The sequence below is a fragment of the Etheostoma spectabile genome, chromosome 19 (assembly GCF_008692095.1).
Source record: "Etheostoma spectabile isolate EspeVRDwgs_2016 chromosome 19, UIUC_Espe_1.0, whole genome shotgun sequence".
NCBI lineage: Eukaryota > Metazoa > Chordata > Actinopteri > Perciformes > Percidae > Etheostoma > Etheostoma spectabile.
Window position 1 is genome coordinate 5,952,957 of NC_045751.1, and position 19,358 is coordinate 5,972,314.

At 41.5% G+C, this 19,358-nt stretch overlaps 1 protein-coding gene across 3 annotated transcripts in view; it reads left to right on the forward strand.

Moving 5' to 3' along the window:
* Window positions 1-11,388, forward strand: part of fgf11a (fibroblast growth factor 11a) — a 155,074-nt gene extending 143,686 nt beyond the window's left edge. For all 3 annotated transcript variants that reach the window (XM_032544735.1, XM_032544733.1, XM_032544734.1), the window contains 2 exons: window positions 8,645-8,843; window positions 9,565-11,388. In XM_032544735.1, the coding sequence (XP_032400626.1) occupies window positions 8,645-8,843; window positions 9,565-9,704 (339 nt within the window). In that variant the 3' untranslated portion in view covers window positions 9,705-11,388. The remainder of the gene's footprint in view (window positions 1-8,644; window positions 8,844-9,564) is intronic.
* Window positions 11,389-19,358: the final 7,970 nt, after the last annotated feature.

Here is a 19,358-nt window from a genome sequence, read left to right on the forward strand (position 1 = left end):
AACGTAGACTGTTTCTGAGTTTTCTTCCTTTAGTGCTGAGTGATGGTGAGTGATGGTTTCTACTAGGACTGGGTATCGTCAATAATTTTCCCCATTCAGTCACATTTCTGATTTAATTCTACATCTAGAAGTAGGGGAATTTCACTTAGATACCAATTTTGCTTGGATAAAAAAAAAGATTCTCAGAGAACCTATGCTGTAGATTGCACAAACAAAAAGACACATTTTTTTTTTTTAATGCACAAGGTTCATGTTTATATTAAGGACAGACCCTCCCAATAGCATGTTTGAAGTACCTTTTGCTTATACATCCGTGGTGAAAAGGCATACATTAAAACATTGCTTTCTCAATGTTATGGATCTATATCGGGTAACTCAAACAACGTGATTATTGACTATATTTACTATTACTGAAGTGATCATTATCTTAACCGGGCCCTAGTTTCTTCTAGGGCTGGGTACCGAGACCCAGTGCTAATACAGCACCGGTGCCTTAACAACCGGTATTTACCGGACCGAATAACAAGGTGGATCGCGGTGCCTCATTTCGGTGCCACTGAAACGCCGGCGCCTCTCTCTGATGCTCCGAAACGGACGTTACAGGCAACAGAAGCATCGCTGCATGTGATGCTAGATAACATTACTCTTGGCAGCAGGTAACGTTAGCTGGATTGTTCGTGGTTAAAATGCTGACAGCTAAACGGTGTAAAGTGTGACTGTAATTCCCTGTCGGGGATTCCAACAGCGGGACGTCCAACAGTCTGCAGCTGCCGTTTTCTGAAACACAACACAGTTGCTGCGTTCACTTGAAACTGGTAGCCTAAGTCACGCGGCGGATTCAAAGTTATTGTAAAATACGTGTTGTGCATAAATTAACACATGATAATTATTCCCGTCCTTAGACAATTATTTTGCAAGCTCCTGTACTGCTTCCTCAGCCTGTTTGTCCTCAATTAAAGTTGTTTTTTTCCTGCTCATTTGCTCAGATAATAATCAGCGTTGCTGCTAAACAAGCTTGTGTAATCCTAACCTTGCTCTGTGTGCGTTTAGTGCTGATTCTTATCCTTCTGACAAGAGTTGCATCTGCAGGTAAATATTTCATTATTCACTACACAGGGACAGCAAAATGCCCCACTTTATTTCACGGTTATCCTCAGCCAAAATCCTGTATTCCCACTGCTCCATAGTCTTTCCAATAGCTTCACGATTACACTGCTGTTGACTCGTCTCAGATTGTCAGATGTCGTCGATGCATAGTTATAATACAAAAAGGCTTACATATAATTACGTCATACAGAAACTCTCTTCTCGGGGCCATTGAAGGGGTTTTCCTGTTCCGTGTCACCAACTACCAAACCCCACTGAATCAACTTTTTGGATGAAAGAAAACGGCTCTGTTTGTCATCAGTCCAGTATGTTTGTTTTTCACAATCCGAGCCATCCCTGAAAAAAACATTTTAATGTCAGTTTCTTTGTTTATTGGATTGTGAGATGAAGAGACAGGAGGGACAGGACAGAGACAGCAGGGCTGGAGATGGGATCTGACAGACGGCCACTCGACTCAGTTGTTGTGAAGCAAACTTGACCTGTTGGCTTTTATCATGACATGACCCTCATCCCCACGCAACAAAGATATACGACTGCTTGTACAGACTTTTAAAGTTTTTATGAAAGTATCATAAATAAAATTTAAAACAAAGGCAAAAATTTGGCATGCTTATAATCTTGTTTTTCCTTTTTTTAAATGATTTTATTTCATATTTACATTTCTCTCTCTCGTCCGGATTGGTGGAACCTTGGGTATTTGTACTTGAGTATACGATTTTGAGTACTTTTCAGTTTTTGGTGTATTTTCATAATCTTGTATCTTTATGGATGTCATACTCTTGTAACTGTAACTATGGGTACCAATCAGTTAACCTGTTAACAGTATATAGGTTGGGGGTGGCAGTAGCTCAGTCCGCAGGGAGTTGGGAACCAGAAGGCCGCTGGTTCAAGTCCCCGAATGGACCAAAGTACAGAGTGTGGATTGGATGCTGAAGAGATGCCAGTTCAACTCCTGGGCGCTGCCGCATGCTCTTGAGCAAGGCAACATACCCCCCCCAAAACGGCTAACGGCAATAGTCTGGCAGCCCACTCACTCTGACATCTCTCCATTAGCGCATGATTAGGTCCTGAGCATGTGCGTGTATTTCAGGCCTATGTGTAGTGATTACTAACAAAACTTAAAATTGTAATTTCCCCACTGGGGTTCAATAAACAGTATAAATTATTATTATAGCACTTCTGCCTCACAGCGAGTTCTGTGCAGAGTTTGATCCCAGGTCCGGGCGGGTGTTTTCCTCCGGGTGCTCTGTTTTCCGCCCACCATAAAGACATGCGTGCTAAGTAACTAGGTAAAACTTAGCTCTCTGACTAACACTAGCACATTTACAGAAATGTTGATTAATGTGCATTGTTCTGATAAAATAAATAAATCCTAAATAAATGAGGTGGAGTAAAGTACAATATTTCCCTCAAAAATGTGATGGACGAGTGTAATGATTCAGTTGCAGGAAATAACATACAAAACGTTGAAGCTGCAGGGAGTAGAAAGAAACAACTAAAACGCCAATATTTGAAGTAGAGTAAGACCTCTTCCTCCAGTTCTCCCTCTCCCCCGCCCAAAACAGGTCATTTCTCTCTGAAATGACCTGTGATTGGACAAAGTCTCCCGTCACAGGCTAGAGTTTCTAAAGCCTGGAAACAAAGCCAAAGCGTGATGCAGAAGTCTAGTTTTCTCTCAGACCACTATACTTACAATATGCTAAAAGATTATTAAATAATTTTGGCCCAAACATTGGCAAAAACAAACTGCCTACCACTGCTTTAAGTTTATTAAGAAATAACCTTTTTTTTAAAGGAGTCAGTGTCATATGTATGTAAATTGACAACCCACAAATGACTCTATGACTTTTTGAAAAAGTAAAATGTCATTACATTTGGTGAAGGGTGCATCATCGGTTTGTGTTGGACTTGAAACACAAAGATTAGACTTACGACTTGTTGGTCTTGACAATGGATCTTCCTGTCTTAAATTGAGACACGGCTGAGGACTTCATAACACAAACTTTGTCCAACGCTTATCAGCCTATCTATCCGGTCCATCATAAACATTGCCGCTGGCCTGCAAAATCCCATTTTGCTCGAATAAAGGCCATCCATCCTCCCAGTGTGCATTTGGTGACCGGTACAACTGTGACAGGAAAGCCTGTATTGATCAGTTGTAGTTGCTGACACATGTAACTGCAAACATCATTTACAGAGGGCTGCGAAAACGCAACACATCTCATGCGCTTCCCTTGTCATGTACAGTGAGCACACATACAGGCCCAGTCATATGTGCGCTCTATCGACGCCGTAAAATACATTTGTCCTCTGGGATGCTGGGATAAGTGCCTGCGACTGAAAAGCCCCGGGATTAACCTGTGGTTTGCCCGATTGCGGCGTGTAAATCGTTTTAAAGTTCTTCACACGCGGTTGCGGCGCCGCATCGTGAGTCCAATCAAAGCCTAAGCCAGGCTTTTTTTTTTTCTGGACTAATGCCTATTGACTTTTCACATTGAATCAATTCCCCAGCTGGGGGGGTGCTGAATTGGTTATCCTGCAAAACGGGGCTGAATGATGTCTTTAGGTGTCAACGGATGGAAATGAGATGGGCGGGGTATCATTACTGGAGAATAATCTTGCTGTACTTTTTCTCCGTCCCCTTCCTCGCCTCTCATGTCGTCTTTTTCGCCATTTCATTCTTTTGTTTTCTCCTGTCCCCTCTCTTCCTCTCTTCTGTCTGTTGGGGTGAGCGATGACTGGAGGCAACCAGTCCATCCGTCACTGTGTGTGTGTGTGTGTGTGTGTGTGTGTGTGTGTGTGTGTGTGTGTCATCTGGCGCCGGGTGGCCTCCCACTGATGTAAGAGGGATCCGTCATGTCTCTCTGTCACAACAGCAGACATGCATGAGTGGATGTACAAACACACACACACACACACACACACACACACACACACACACACACACACACACACACACACACACACACACACACACAATCTTCTTGCTTCCTCTAAAAGGATCTGTGTGTTTTTTGAGAGGATTTAATTTAGTAGATTTAGTGTCAAGAAGTGTTTGCTTATGAATATTTTTTACTGGCCCTATCTGATTAGTGAGTGTGTGTCCGTCTCTGTTTTCCTGAGTGGACTTTCATTTTCAAATGTCTCTATGTCCATGTTCTTTGTTGTCTCTTTCTTTCTAAAAGTCAGTTAGAAACAGCTTTCAGGCCCTGGGGTTGTACAAGACAATGATATCATACTGCATTTTTTGTTTATATCCGTCTGCATCCTATTTCGTTGAATGCAACATGATGGGACGTTTCAGCAAAATAGAATTCACATGGAGTTCGGTGCATAAATAGGAGCACAGAAAGAAATCCTGTTGTGGAGTTGTAGCTGCTCTGGGACCTCGAGTGGTTTTAGCGTGCTAAAAGAGGCCCTTTGGGGAGAGCTGAGCATTATGGAGTGGCAAGTAGACACCAAGTTAATTTTGTGCATCAACAGCAGCATGACCAGTGACTGGAGTGCCAGACTGCCTGTGTGTTTGGAGCAACCCCTGCTGGACACAAGAGGAACCGCAGCGGTGAGAATTCAGTCTGACTTGTCTTTCAGATGAGAGGAATGAGAGTTTTTGGACTCATTCAACTGTATTGGAAGACGTATCCTTCGCTAAAGTACTTTTACACGTAAAAGTCCTTTATTAAAAATGTTACCTAATTAAAAGTATGCAAGTATCATTCGAAAAATGTACTTCAAGTATTAAAAGTGAAAGTACACAATGCAGAAAAAATCCTCACAATTTAGAAACTGGAAACAATCCAAACAGGGTTAGGGGTTTAGGGGTTAATCCTTTCAGCTGTACGTGTAGGCCTGTGTATTGTTGGGTAGTTTCATTTATGATAAAACATATTTTATAAACTACACGTGTTTTGTGTGCAACAGTCATAATTTGTAAAGGAACTAGTAATTAAAGCTGTCAGATGAATGTGCGCTGTGTTTATTCAGTGGAGTTCTGTACCCTGTTAGTTGTAAGTGAAGAGGTGTAAGGAAGCCCTGTTCTCAGTTTGCGATCGAGAGGAAATGATTAAATCAGCCTGAAGTGGAGTCAAGAGTAAACGCTCTGCAGACAGATGTGCGTCCGTCGCCTGTGTGTCTGCTGTATGTGAATAATGGCTCTCTCTAAACGACTGCTTAATAGTGTGTTATCCTATTAAGCTGCAGCGCTGATGGCACCCCGAGTGTGTGTTTGTGACTAAGTATATGTGGTTGGCTTTGGGCCAGGACAAAAGTGGAGATGGACTGATTGAATTGAAATACATTTTGATATATGATGGTTACAGGAAAATATTTTGTGCTAGCTGCAATGTGAGACAGGTGCGTCCGTGGGGGACAAGCAGGTCAAAAGTTGCAAAGAAAGTCCTGCACACCGTCGTACTTGTGAAAAATAAATAAGGTGAAATAGTATGCAACTTTTGTGTGTGTGTTTGTGTGTGTGTATACAAATATATGTGTGTGTGTGTATATATATATATATATATATATATATATATATATATATATATACATACATGTATGTGTGTGTGTATACATACAGTATATGTATATATACACATATTTGTATAATACGTATGTATAAACACATATATATGTATACAGTATATATGTATAAACACATATACTGTATATGCATATATGTATATACAGTAGTTATGTATAAATGTGTATTTACACATATGTATAAATATGTACTCTATATACACATTTATGGATATGTGTGTGTGTGTGTGTGTGTGTGTGTAATGTATATATTTACAACTGCCAGATGAAAACAAAGTATAGTGATGATTTGCACAAAAGAATAGATGCAGTGAAGTCCCAGCATGCTTGCAGAGGGGAGTGTGTTCATGCATGCAAGCTGCACATGAGTCTTTCTGTTTCCCTTCCAGGGGATTCTGTCTGTGTAGCACCATGCTAAGCATTACACAGAGTTAAATTACATGAAATATTAAAGGTGTATTTTACAAGGGGAAATTATAAATTAATAATTCTTTGAAAACGAAACAGATTTGTGCTCATGTTTGTTGCTTATCTCCTTATGTTTAGCCTTTAAGACTTTAACATGGGTTTGAAAAGCATTAAAATGTGCATTACTATTATGTCAAACATCTTTTCTCAGCCAGGGCAACAAGTGTTGAGTTCTGTTACTTGATTGTAGTTTAATGAGAGCGAATCTGCTCAACCTCTGTGTGGGGAAGTGTTCTGTATTTGCGTTTGTTTGCTGTCAACAGTGTAGACACTTGAGAGAAGATGAGGACACAGCCCGGCTAAAGAATAGTAGGTGACAAGTGTTTTCAGCCTCGATTTAAAACGAGTGAGTTGCAACGGACCTGCAGATTTCTGGGAGTTAATTCCACATATGTGATGCAAAAAAAGTGTAATTACCACTGCACCACTGTTAATTTTAATTTGCATCTAGAAACAAAAAATACACTGTGTTAATTAGAGCCCGACCGATAAAGGATTTTTAAGGCCGATACAAATATGTGGTTATTTGAAAATACGAATAATAATAAATAACAATAACAAATAATCGAGTGTGTGTGTGTGTGTGTGTGTGTGTGTGTGTGTGTATAGAAAAAATTCCAGAAACGCATTACTAAACAAACAGACTTCTTTGTTACTGTTGTTAGTTATTTGAGTTCTCCCTAAAATAATATGATAATAATTTGTTTAATTGTCACAACAGAGGAACATGAAAATATATTAAAGTTCTGATAAACCAAATTAAAAAAAATACAAACGTAAGATATGAAAGTTAAAGTCCTTTGAACAAAAACACATTAACAAAAAACAAAATCAGTGTTGCCAACAGGGATGTTGTAGAGCGCCCTCTGGTGGACAAACTATGCAACACCAACACCAACAATTTTTGCTTTTTAATATTAATTTATCAGAATCATTTATTTGTTATTATAAATTATTCTAAAGAATGAATATTTAAAAAATGAGTTGCCGAGACCGATACATCGGGAAATGCCTAATACCTGGCTCTAGTGTTAAATAAGAATCAGAAAGGGGTTTGTTGCCAAAGGGGCATACATAAACAAACCTATTGAACAGTAATATGAAATAAACAAATAAACAAATACACAAACAAGTAAACAAAGTAGATTTAAATCCTGGCTGTGATGAAACATCAGGTTCAGTTTCTTTTCCAATTTTTCTTTAAAATGCAGAGCAGTAAAGTCTAAGTTCTTATTAAATGAAGATACAAGCACCTCAAAATTGTACTGAAGCCCTTGAGTGGATGTACTTAGTTACTTTCCACAGCTGCTTCATTGGTCCTGCCAATGTGACCTTTTTTTTCTCGGATGGAAAGAACACACACGTGACCTTTGCCATATATTAACGGTTCCAGTAGGAAACTGGGGAAATGTCCTTCCAAAGGTTTTGTAGAAATGCGTGCCTGTGTGTGACGGTGATGGGGCTTAAGCAGGCTTTATCCTTTAAAGTACCACCCTCTGAATTTATACACTCACACACACACACTCATCCAAACACACAGGGTGCAGAGAAGATGAGATGCGACACACTGCAGTGCAAACACGGTTAATGATAGCGATCTGATTACACCTTCCCAGAGACTCCAGACCTTTGGATTTCACTCTGTGCTATTAGAGCTAAGTTAATGGGTGGGTGAGGAAATCAACGGCTGCCTAAGTGAATGGATGTGTAATTAAAGAATGGGCAATACAGTCGATGTAATTAGCTTGTTTATGTGGGGTACAATGGATATACTGTAGGCAAACGTTAGGGCCCTGCGGTGGCAGACAAGTGGCGAGAGAAGACGAGAGCATGGGAAGGGTGAGTGAGAGAGAGAGAGAGAGAGAGCAAGAGCAAACTCCTTATTCAGGCCTTTTCCGTCACATCAAGGCTCCAAATCAATCCTGCAAATTGGTTTGTTCCTCAACAAGGTTACCAAATGACAACGGGATGGGGGGAATGAAGTGAAGAAGGAAAGGCAGAATATGAGATAGAGAGGGAATATGTGAGAGCGCTAACGAGAGGGAGATAGAGGGAGGCTGGTGTTGACGTACTAATGCAGTTGTGTGGGTGTGGGTGTGGGTGTGGGTGTGGGTGGGTGGGTGGGTGTGTTTTGAAGGCCAACAGTTAAACCACAGTGGGGTGAAGGATCCGGGCGATTGTTGTTTGTTACAGGTAAACCGAAATTGGCTGAGTTATGGCATCACATCTCACAAACCGCTTGGCAAACAGGCGTGTGCACATGCTGGGATGAGTGTTTGTATGTGTGTGTGTGTGTGTGTGTGTGTGTGCAGTTTGTTAATGCAGCCACAGCTGCTCCTGTAACCCTGTCACAATGAAATGTGGAGCCCATTTCCTCCCATTTCCTGCTAAGTCCAGTGGAATTGCAGAGTAAATATATAAATAATAGAACAGATTTAAAAAAAAAAAATGGCAGACACACCAAATGTATTATTCTTGTCATCTGACCTGTTGTGTGTGCGTCTGTCTTTTTCTCTCTGTGTGTGTCTTTCAGGAACACTTCACGCCCGAGTGTAAGTTTAAGGAGAGTGTGTTTGAGAACTACTACGTCACCTACTCCTCCATCCTGTACAGACAGACCCAGTCGGGTCGGGCGTGGTACATCGGCATCAACCGAGATGGACAGGTCATGAAAGGAAACCGTGTCAAGAAGACAAAGGGAGCAGCGCACTTCCTGCCCAAACTCATTGAAGGTACTACAGATTAGTACATACCGTGCACACTGTTCCAGAGTTGTGTGTTCTACGTCTTTAATCATTTTTAACAGGTCTAAATTTTCCTACGTCCATGCAACGCTACCTCCAATGCTTCTGCAGTGCTTTTTAATCTTTGTTGTTTTTCATTCCATGATGTTCTAGTTTTCTTTTGCTAGTCCAAATATAAATTGCTGTATATTTATCGACTATTAATAATACGTTTTATTTAAAGGTGCCTTTCTCGGCACTCAAGGACGCCGTATTATTACTCCGTTTTGCTTTTATTCAATTTCGATAAATGTATTTAGTAATTGTGTGCATTTCAGGTTGTGGTATAGGTCTTCATTCATAATGGTCTTTAAAAGTCTTACATTTGACTTGGTGAAACCTGCAGAAACCCTGGTGTTGTCACCATACTTAAAGAACTTAGAGATTGACATTGGATGACCAGTCAAGTATTCAGTCATCATTGTGTTGTGGAAATGGAAAATATACTATATACTATACAAGACTGACAGAACAGTCCCATTTACCTTGTGCAGAGATGAAGTGAGTGGACCTTGAGCTGTAATTTTAGGCATTTTTACTAATTTTTACTACTTTCTACTACATTTTTACTGCCCTTTAAAAGGCATGTTTACTAAACTTTAGGTGACTACGTTATTGGTTAAAAAGGTGTAAGACTAAATGACCTATGTGCACCCTTCTCCCTCCCCAGTGGCCATGTACCGGGAGCCTTCTCTACACGACGTTGCCGAGCAGAGTCCACCTAGGAAAACGCCCAAGACCTCCAGTGAGTCGCCCGTGCTCCAGAACGGCAAGAAGGACCCTAAATCCAAAACCAAAACAACGTCCTAGCGCTCAGAGACGCGGGTGGGGAGGAGAGGGGGAGAGGACGCGGCGGACACCAGAACACGGTTTTAGGGCTACTCCGTACCGGCGACACTGACCCCCTTGAGAACTATGCGTACCACAATGCAGTGGTGTACAGTTGGAGAAAAAAAAGGAGCAGATCCCACACACACACACACACACCAGCCCATCCACCTTCTTATTAGATTGTGATCATCAAAGCCTGGCATATAAAAGCAATAACTCCACAAAGAGGCCATCAGTCGCCTAGCAAAGAATAGCATGTCAGCGCAGCGTGTTTAACCTGCTGGAAAGGATATCTCACACACACACCCTCTAGCCATCTTCAGTGACATCCTTCCAGCCGACCAAATGTCCTAGCAAAAGTCTTCCTGGTTTTACCACCAACGGGTGCAACGGTCAAATCGGTCCCGCTGCAGCGCACACTTAACAAATGGGTTGGGTTTTCGTTTCCCCACAGGGCTCCATGCTAATGTTAGCCGCACTCGAAGCCATGCTAATGTGAGGCTGTCACAGAGACCCTTGCAGACTTTTTGTGCTGCAGCCATCTGCTCAGTCCACATCTTCTGTGTGTCAGCGACTTTGTGTGATGGCCTAGATACTTGTCAGCCCTGTGTGTGTGTGTGTGTGTATGTGTGTGTGTGTGTGTGTGTGTGTGTGTTTGTGCGTGTGTGCGTGCGTGCGTGCTTTTGTCCCCTTCTTCTTCAATTCACCTTTGGTGCGATTTGATTAGTTTGTGACATGGACTCAATTTTCCACTCGGCGGCACAAGAAACCCCTCCCGTCCTCTCTGGCTCTGTTAATGGAGTCTGGGGCTGATCAGAATCTTTCAACCCTTAAACGAGGGGCCAAGAGCTCCCTCGACACAATGCATAACCACAGACACACACACTCATTATTACACTGACATTTACGCACACACGCAAAGGTGTGTGTACTCTGTGCACACACGTTGGCGTCCTGATATCCACGAGCAACGGCTGCAGAAAATGATCTCGCAACTTAACACACACACACAAACACACACGGTGTGTATACAGGTTCTGGTAGAGGATGAGGAAATCATCATTGTGATGGGGTACTGATGGAAGCTGACGGTGTAGCTTGTGATTGCACTGCAATAGCTGTTCTTACTGTGGCTGGCCAAGCATTGCACAAACCCCCCGAGGCCCGCACATTATCTGAGGACCCTCCATCACTCAATGTGCTATTCTCGTCTAAAAATACAAAAGAAAAAATTGGTTTTGATTAATAATTGCATTCCGTGCTACCCCTTATCGCTTACCCCATGCAATAAATATTCTGTGTACTGTATGCACTTAGACTGTTACCCTAGTGACATCACTTGAGTAATGTTGGGTTGGGATTGGAGACTTTAGTCTAACAGAAATACTGGAGGTGTGGAGTACAGTGTTTCCTTTAGGATTTGTTTTAGCTGTGGGCTATAGCGCCCCCCCCTAGACTAGATCAAGACAACAGTATGTGGGGTTAAACTGGACGGGCCCAATTACCACTGAATAGTTCTACTTGTTGTTAAACTGAGAAGTGAGCGGCAGTCAACATGGGCATCATGCCGGCAGGATAACCTAAAAGGCAACCGCGACTACATTGTGACTCTGCCCTATTTCTGATACCGTGGCGGCAGAAATTTTGCCATGGCGGGCCCCCACAATAAAATCAACATAGAGGAAACACTGGAGTACAGCTACACAAAGGCCTAAAACTAAGCCCAAAACCTGGGCCATACCGGCATTGGTACTGCCAGTTGGGCACCCACAGCTGTGTTTTTCCTCAGTCTAATTCACTAGTACAGTGCCCGTTCAAAACATGCCTATTCGAAACGGGCCGATTGCTTGGCTTGTTGTATTGCTTGCAGCTTTCTTAAGAACCGCTCATGGAGATTTTTACACTTGACACTGCACTTCCTTGGGTGCAGAGCGACACACCTGCCATGACATAACAACACACCTGCAATAACAAAATGTATTTGAGGTACTCATTCACAATGTACAGTTTAATAATAAATAGATAAAATGAATATATAAAATATTATGAAGCAGAACCAGCGATATCATCTTTTTCTTCTGTTCCAGGCAGTCCTCCTTCCTCGGGCCAACATTAAACCCATAGCAACTCGACCACAGATCAGTTTAGTTGGCGATTCTGGTGTGTTATGCTAGTAGAGCAGAGATGAGGAGCGGGCTACAGAGGTTTAGTAACCTGCCTTCTTTCTGACTCCATACCCCCACATTTCTTCCATATTTTAAAAATAGTTTTTTAGCCCCAACTGCCGACACTGACTCATGTGACATCACTTGAGGCAATCATCAGCACAGCTCCTTCTGGAGCCACAAAAATGCTTTATAAAACCTTTTTTTTAACATATGCAGTCAAACTCCCACAATGTAATGGGATTCCTGTTTAAAATAAAAACCGAACATGAACCCAACCCAAGCTGAAACACAACATGTCCCGGGTTGGTAGGCAGAGTAAGGAAATGTAAATGGACTGTAGTCTCTACGACGATTCAAAGCGCTTTAACAGAGTACAGGAACCATTCACCATTCATACACTGGGGCCGAGGCTGCCGTACAAGGTGACACCTTCACACACCTTCACACTCCGATCCGAGCAATTTGGGGTTTAGTGTCTTACCCAAGGACACTTCAGCATGGAACTGCAAGGCCAGGGATCGAAACCACCAACCTTTCGATTGGTAGGCGACTGGTCTTGCCACCTGAGCCACGGTTGCCAATATGTGGGTGTTTACCAGAAAATCTGAAAAATAAGATGCCAACACATTGTGTTATGGTGGGGGTGGGTGGGGGGGCTTGACCCATAGCAAGTCCCCTAACTTTACGGAAGTGCATTGCTAAATCCCCGGAGTGGTCCTTTAAGTCTAAGTATTTACACATGGATTTGTCATCCAAGCAACTCTATTTATGACAAAAAACACACCATGCTTCACATGAATCGCTTGATGGGAATTACCATACACCTCTACTGCTTACTGGTTATGATGCAAAGGAATTCAACCTTCTTGTCATTTCACAAGTCTCATACTTTTATGATTGACAGTTCATAGATCATGATTACTTTGACTAGTTTTGTTAGGAAGACAAATTTGAAACCAAAGTCATATATAAATAATTTAAATTGATATCTGTTGCAAAGTATAAGAATGGTGAATCCCCCCCCCAAAAAAAAGAAGTAGAAAATGGAAAGATAGCTGTGTTATATTTACTTTGATCATATTTTCTTTAGTGTTTAATGTGATAGACTCCCTTGGGAAAGAAATATTTCACAGTGCTCATTGGAGAGTGTGAGAGTGTGTTTCCATTTTGTTCTTGCCATTCAACAAAAAAAGCAATCATTTTTCATATCGAACTTTCTTGGTACAATATGCCAGGCGGGGTAATTGTTTCTGCCTAATGTTTATGTATTGTGTGAAGCGAGAGGCTCCTATGTTTCCAGGAGGTAGAGGCGAGTTTAGATTGATGATCAGGGCTCGGAGAGAGGGGCCGTCCGAAGTAAAGAAAACCGAGATGGAGAGCGATTCTTGGGGGGGAAAGAATAATTTGAAGAGTTTTAGGAGGGGAATTATAATGCGGCGCGCATTTCCGGAACACACACACACACACACTCACACTCGCACACAGACACACACTTATAATCCTCTGTTCCCGCGTAACCTGTGGTTGTAAATATTAATAGCTGATAACCTGCAGAATGGAGGCAAGTTGCTGAGCAAATTAATCTGCTACCTGAGAGATGAAGCAAACTTTACGTCTGTTTTCCTGGAAGAGAGAGAGAGAGAGAGAGGGAGAGAGAGAGAGAGAGAGAGAGAGAGCACAGATTAGTTTACGGAAGGAGAATGAAAAGAGAGGTAGCTTGAGCTGGGGGGGCGGGAGAGGAAGTGAGGATGGGTGACAGGGAGAGAGAGATGATTTGACAAATAAATTAAAGTAAAGAAAATGTCAGTTATTTCCATTTTTTGTGACTTATTGACACAAGTAATAACTGCTACATATAAAGAACTTAATTAAACTGTTTAATAGATCCTCAGGTCAGCGTGTCCAACCAGTCACCCATCCTATTGATTGCTAAATCCAGAACACGTTTGATTATTATTCAGAAAAATAATTACTCAAATGATGAATTAAATGAGGCTCCTGTCCACTGGAATAGAATTTAGACTGTGTGGGATTGGATAGAGAGATACGGTTTGGTAAAAAAAGAAAAGAGGAATCCAGCAGACAGACAACGCCATGACTTCTGTTGTGACTCTTACTGTATGTTTTAAGGGCTGGGAGATCTACGTTGCAATATTTTTTTAATGTATGTGTCATGTTTGTTGTTTTCATACTTTAAATCAAAGTAAAAAAGCTTTAAAGAAGAGTTAAGGGCTAACTATTTTAGTTTATTTATATAGGTGGACTGTGGAGATAATGAAAAAAAATGTTGATGTACTGCTGTAATTTAGATAAATCAGTGGTAACCACGCACACAAGCCTGCATTACACACTAGAGGTGTGGAGTTTTACATACGCGAAAGAGTTATAGAGGTAGGGCCGGGCAATATATCGTTATTATATCGATAGCGATACATGAGGCTAGATATTGTCTTAAATTTTGGATATCCTAATATGACACAAATGTAGGATTAGGCGTTGTTTTCATTTTAACTATTGGGACTCCAGTCCCGGTTCTTCCTTTCGATCACGGCTCTTATCGATTCCGATTCTTCAAGGTGTGGAGCTGCAACAGATTCTCACTTCCATCGCGTAAAATACCCACGCTTGGTCAGGTGCCTTTGGCGTTGTTATTGACGCTGAAAGTCTCCTTTTACCGTCAGATTACCGTTTTTTTTTTATTTAATTTTTTTATTGACTGTTATTGCCACTCTTCATTCTAATCCCAACCGGCCCCGTCAGACATCGCCTACCAAGAGCCTGGGTCTGTCCGAGGTTTCTTCCTAAAAGGAAGTTTTTCCTCGCCACTGTTGCTTGCTCTGGAGGAAACTACTAGAACTGTTGGGTCCTTGTAAATTTGGGAGTGGGGTCTAGACCTACTCTATCTGTAAAGTGTCTCAAGATAACTCTAAAATTGAATTAAATTGAATAGATCTAAACACGATTTATCTAAACGCGCTTGGTGGGGACTATTGGCGTCCCTGTTTGACGCAGTTAGGTTGAGGAAAAGGTCGTGGGTGGGCTTAGGTTTCCATGACACGCGGGACTAGAACGGGACGGTTGGGTTAAGGGAAGCAATAACGGGGACGGTTGGGTTTAGTAAAAGAAGAAAGCAACACCCCCCCAACCAACCTCCCTATGCAGAATCTCGGCTTTTCATGCTACTCTCTACCTTAGTCGTGTAGCTGCTGCCACTGTCAGCCACTGTCCAAACATTAGGAAATGTAGGATCCCGCTTTTTATCGCAGCTTGACTTCTGCACGACAATAAAAGTCAAGATATCTCAGTCTCTGCTGTTTCAATTCAAACCGTTCTTTTTTATTTTTTTATTATATGAGTCCCCCAACATTATGTAAGTGCAATATTATATTTCTTGAGAGGCCCTTTAACCTTTTGAAAACAATGCATAAATTAACTGTACAGATGCACACACAAAAATAACACACACTGTGGCATTTTTAGACTTTAGACTTTTGAGATCTTTTTTAGGGCTAAAATCATCCTATTCCTTGCCTCAAACTCGGTGTTAAAGTGACTTCAAAGCAATGAGAGCCAAGACTCTTTCAAACCGAGCCATCAGATCTCGCGACCTAGCGTCAGTCAATGCTGACATCTAGTGAGTTATGGATTCATATCTCAGATTGCTGAGATACTCAAACTGTGTGTGGACTCAGTGGTAAGTAAACACACAATCTATTACAAATGGTCCATCAGCCGCTTAAAATTGCGTCAGTCGTTAATTGCTCTTTATGATTAGCAGTTTTATTTGAATACGCATCCTCATACTATTTAACAAGACAACCTCTCTTTTTTATGTTAGTGGCCATACTTTTCTCAGCAGTGTGACAAATAGGCTCCTATTTCTCATTCACATCTGTGATCTAATTACTGTAATTCTTTACAGAAGATGTAACGGATGTCGTTGGGAAATCAGATTTAGATGTTCAACGTTACCTGCAATTGGAGTTTTATTAATATATTTGGGTAAGGAGGTAAGGGTAAAGATTTTAAAAAGAGATGCGTGAAAAAATATGTATACCACTGTGTTTGCAAAAAAGGTAGATTACAAAATGGATTTTGTTGCATGTGGAAAGATGTTGCATGATTGCAAAAGTGTGTGTGTGTGTGTGTGTGTGTGTGTGTGTGTGTGTGTGTGTGTGTGTTGTGTGTTTGTGTGTGTCACACAGACTCGTGTGTGTTTTGCAGTGCATCCATTTGTATGTAGTATGAGTCCTTTTGTGAAGAAGCCTGAAATCAGCTTCTATGTTCCAGGCTGTCTGCTCTCCGGCCTTCAGACTTCACCTCAAACTGTTCTGTGTGAATAACAGGATATAAAGTTAGCCATTTATCTCGCCGGCTGTCCATTTGAGCATGTTTGATTAGCGACCTGCACACCTCCTTCTTTTAATTTACTGCTTTTAACTCCCTGATAAATGTCTTGGGATTCAGCTCTAAATGTTAAATATTGGCCTTTGGGCTTGGCATCGCTGTTTCTTTGAGTATATGAAGAAAGAAAAAAAAAAAGATGGAGAGGTGTGCATGTGTGTGTGTGTGTGTGTGGTTGTGTGTGTGTGTGTTTGTGTTGGTGTGTGTTGTGTGGTGTGGGTATCGGAGGAGGTTAAATGATGTGTCTAATTCCGCCGCACGCTTTCACACATCACACACACTCTCCCCGGGGACTCCCTTCCCTCCCATTTCTTGCGAGTCAGGGCCCTCCCTGCTTACTGAGCGAATTACAACTGCAGTGAGGGTCACCCAGTGTGTTGAAGAACTCAGAGAGAGAGAGAGAGGGGGGGGGGGGCAAGTACCACATATTGTAGTGTAGCTGACGTGTGCCCTCCCAGCCTCTCTTTGAAGTTTCACTTCCTCTCTCGGAACCCTTCTTGCAAACACCATTTCCCTTTAACTTGGAGGCTGTGTGCGTGTGTGCGTGTGTGTGTGTGTGTGTTTGTCTAGATCTTACTCATTAGCTTTGGTCTTTGTGTGTAATCGTTTTGTAACTGTGATTGAATATCTGTGTGTCCAATATGTGCGAGGGGGAATAAATTATAGGCAGAGAGAGAGAGAGGGAGGGAGGAAAATAGAGGATAAATCAGAGGCCAAATCAATGAGTACGAGTCCTTGGGCAGAAAGCAATAAACTCCATTAACAAGGTGCAGCCACATAATTGGGAGAGTATGGGGAAAAAAGGATTAATATTGATATAGAAACCAACAGCATGTTTTATTAGAGCTTTTATTTTTCTAACATGTTTCCCGTTTTGTGAGCTTGGTTGCTGTTAGAAGAGAGTGTGTGTGTGTGTGTGTGTGTGTGTATGTGTGCATGCATTACTTTGAGGTGGAGTCCCTTCACCACATCTGCAATGCAGCAGAAAACACAAAAAAGAGAGGGAGGAAGAGAAAGGCTCACGTGACAAGAGTGACGCCGTCCTCAGACACATTTTCTCTCTCTCTCTCTCTCTTTTTATTTCGCTTTAGCTGCTTTATAAAAAAAGTGCTTTTATACTGGAATCCAGTGCACCTTGTGTCACATCCTGTATGACACCACATTAACTTCATAAATACAGTATATACTGTATATATAAAAAGGGGGTCTGTGTTTTTAAAAGCCCACTCACAATCCCCGTAGACATCTGTATTACACACACGCACACACACACACAGCATGTGGCTAAATGGGGGTGACCTTAACAAACAGATCATTGAGGGACTTCACCTCTCACAAGCTAATGCACCAGCAATGTTTTAGTAGTGACTTTACACTGTACGCTATGCTAAAATGTCTTAATTTAACCCTTCTTTCAGGTGTTTTTTGGTTAAAAAAATAAACAAAAAAACCCAGTATGGATTGTGTTTTGGGTATTTCTCAGTGGATGTACTGTGACTTGTAATGAAATTTGAGGAATTCTGATTGTATTGGTATGAATCATTGTTGGTCTGTCCATGTGTGTTTGTTGATTTGACGTGTTCATTTTAGCTGTATAAGTGCAAACCTGTGACTGTTCTATCACATGTGGGATGTTGAACAACAGAGCTCGATCTACAAAGAGAGGAAGACTTAAGTATGCCAAAACTGTAGAGTCTCAAACCTCCGGATCCCCCACAATCCTCCAGCACTCACCTGTCAATCAAAGGGCCGACTGACTGACCTCTGACCTTTGATCACTTAACGGGATTTTAATTGGCGCAACGGCAGCATGTGGACTGCTCATTCACCGTCTCGTCTCTCTCTCAAAAACACACGTCTTCTACCTGTGTGTGTGTGATTCTGTGATCGATCCTTTAGGGATTTTTTTTGACTCTTTTATTTATTTTTTTTGCTCTTCTTTGTACTGCATGGACGATCCAAGTTATTGTGACAAAGTCTTCCAGAAAAGATGTTAAGGAAATCACCATATTCTTACTTTCCTTCTTGTCTTCCAAATGCAAAAAGAGTGCTTCAGTCTTCCAGCTTACAAAGCCACAATGACACTATTTTTGTATACAAATGGGGCAAAAAGTATATCTATATATAAAAATATATAAATATATCCACGCAAATGTGGTTGGGTTGCAGTAAGGTCCCCTGTTGCTGGCAAGGTGGAATAATACAACTACTATGCGCCATCCAAAACCCATGGATCCCTTTAGAAGAAAGAGCTGAAAAGGACTAGAGAACCGTTGGGACTTGTAGTTTGAAACTCCTGGGTTGAGGTAGAAGATCACAGACAGGCGGGACTACAAGCATGCATGCGCCAATCATTTACTGGACACCTTCAAAGAAACAGTCTTTACCCAATATTTACTCTTTAACCCCTTAAGCCCCCCATCCTCAACACTTTATTATCCCAAAACTCTTGTCCCTGCATTTGCAATATGATCTGTATTTATTTCTATAATAACTTACACAAAGTCAAGGGAGACATATTATTGGATATAATTGAATAAAACAAACTAATATATTTGTATGATTGTAACGCTGGTCTGCTGAGAGTTTTTCTTGGTGTTTTGATGTCATTCCTACGGCAAAAATAACTACATTTAATATTGGATATTGCAGTACTAAACAGAGTTAACATAATCTAATATACACTATGTAATCATATGATCCCATGGTTTGGGCCGGGCCCCTGTGGTTGCTTTCGATCCTGTAGTTCAGTTGGACTCCAAACAAACAAACTGAACCAAACGCACCAACCCAGTTCCAGGTTAGTTGTGAGGCAACCCTTAGTTTCAACTGAACAAAGTCTTAATGCTACAGCATACAATTATATTTTAGACAATAGTTTGCTTCCAACTTTGTGGAAACAGTTTGTGTTTCTCCCTTTCCTGATGCAACATGACAGTGTGCACAATGCCAGCTACATTAAGGAATGGTTTTCCCAGTTTGGTCTGGAATACCTTGACTGGCCTGCACACATCCATAAAGCCCAGTATAAATTGGATTACCTTGTCTCCTTAAATCAGTG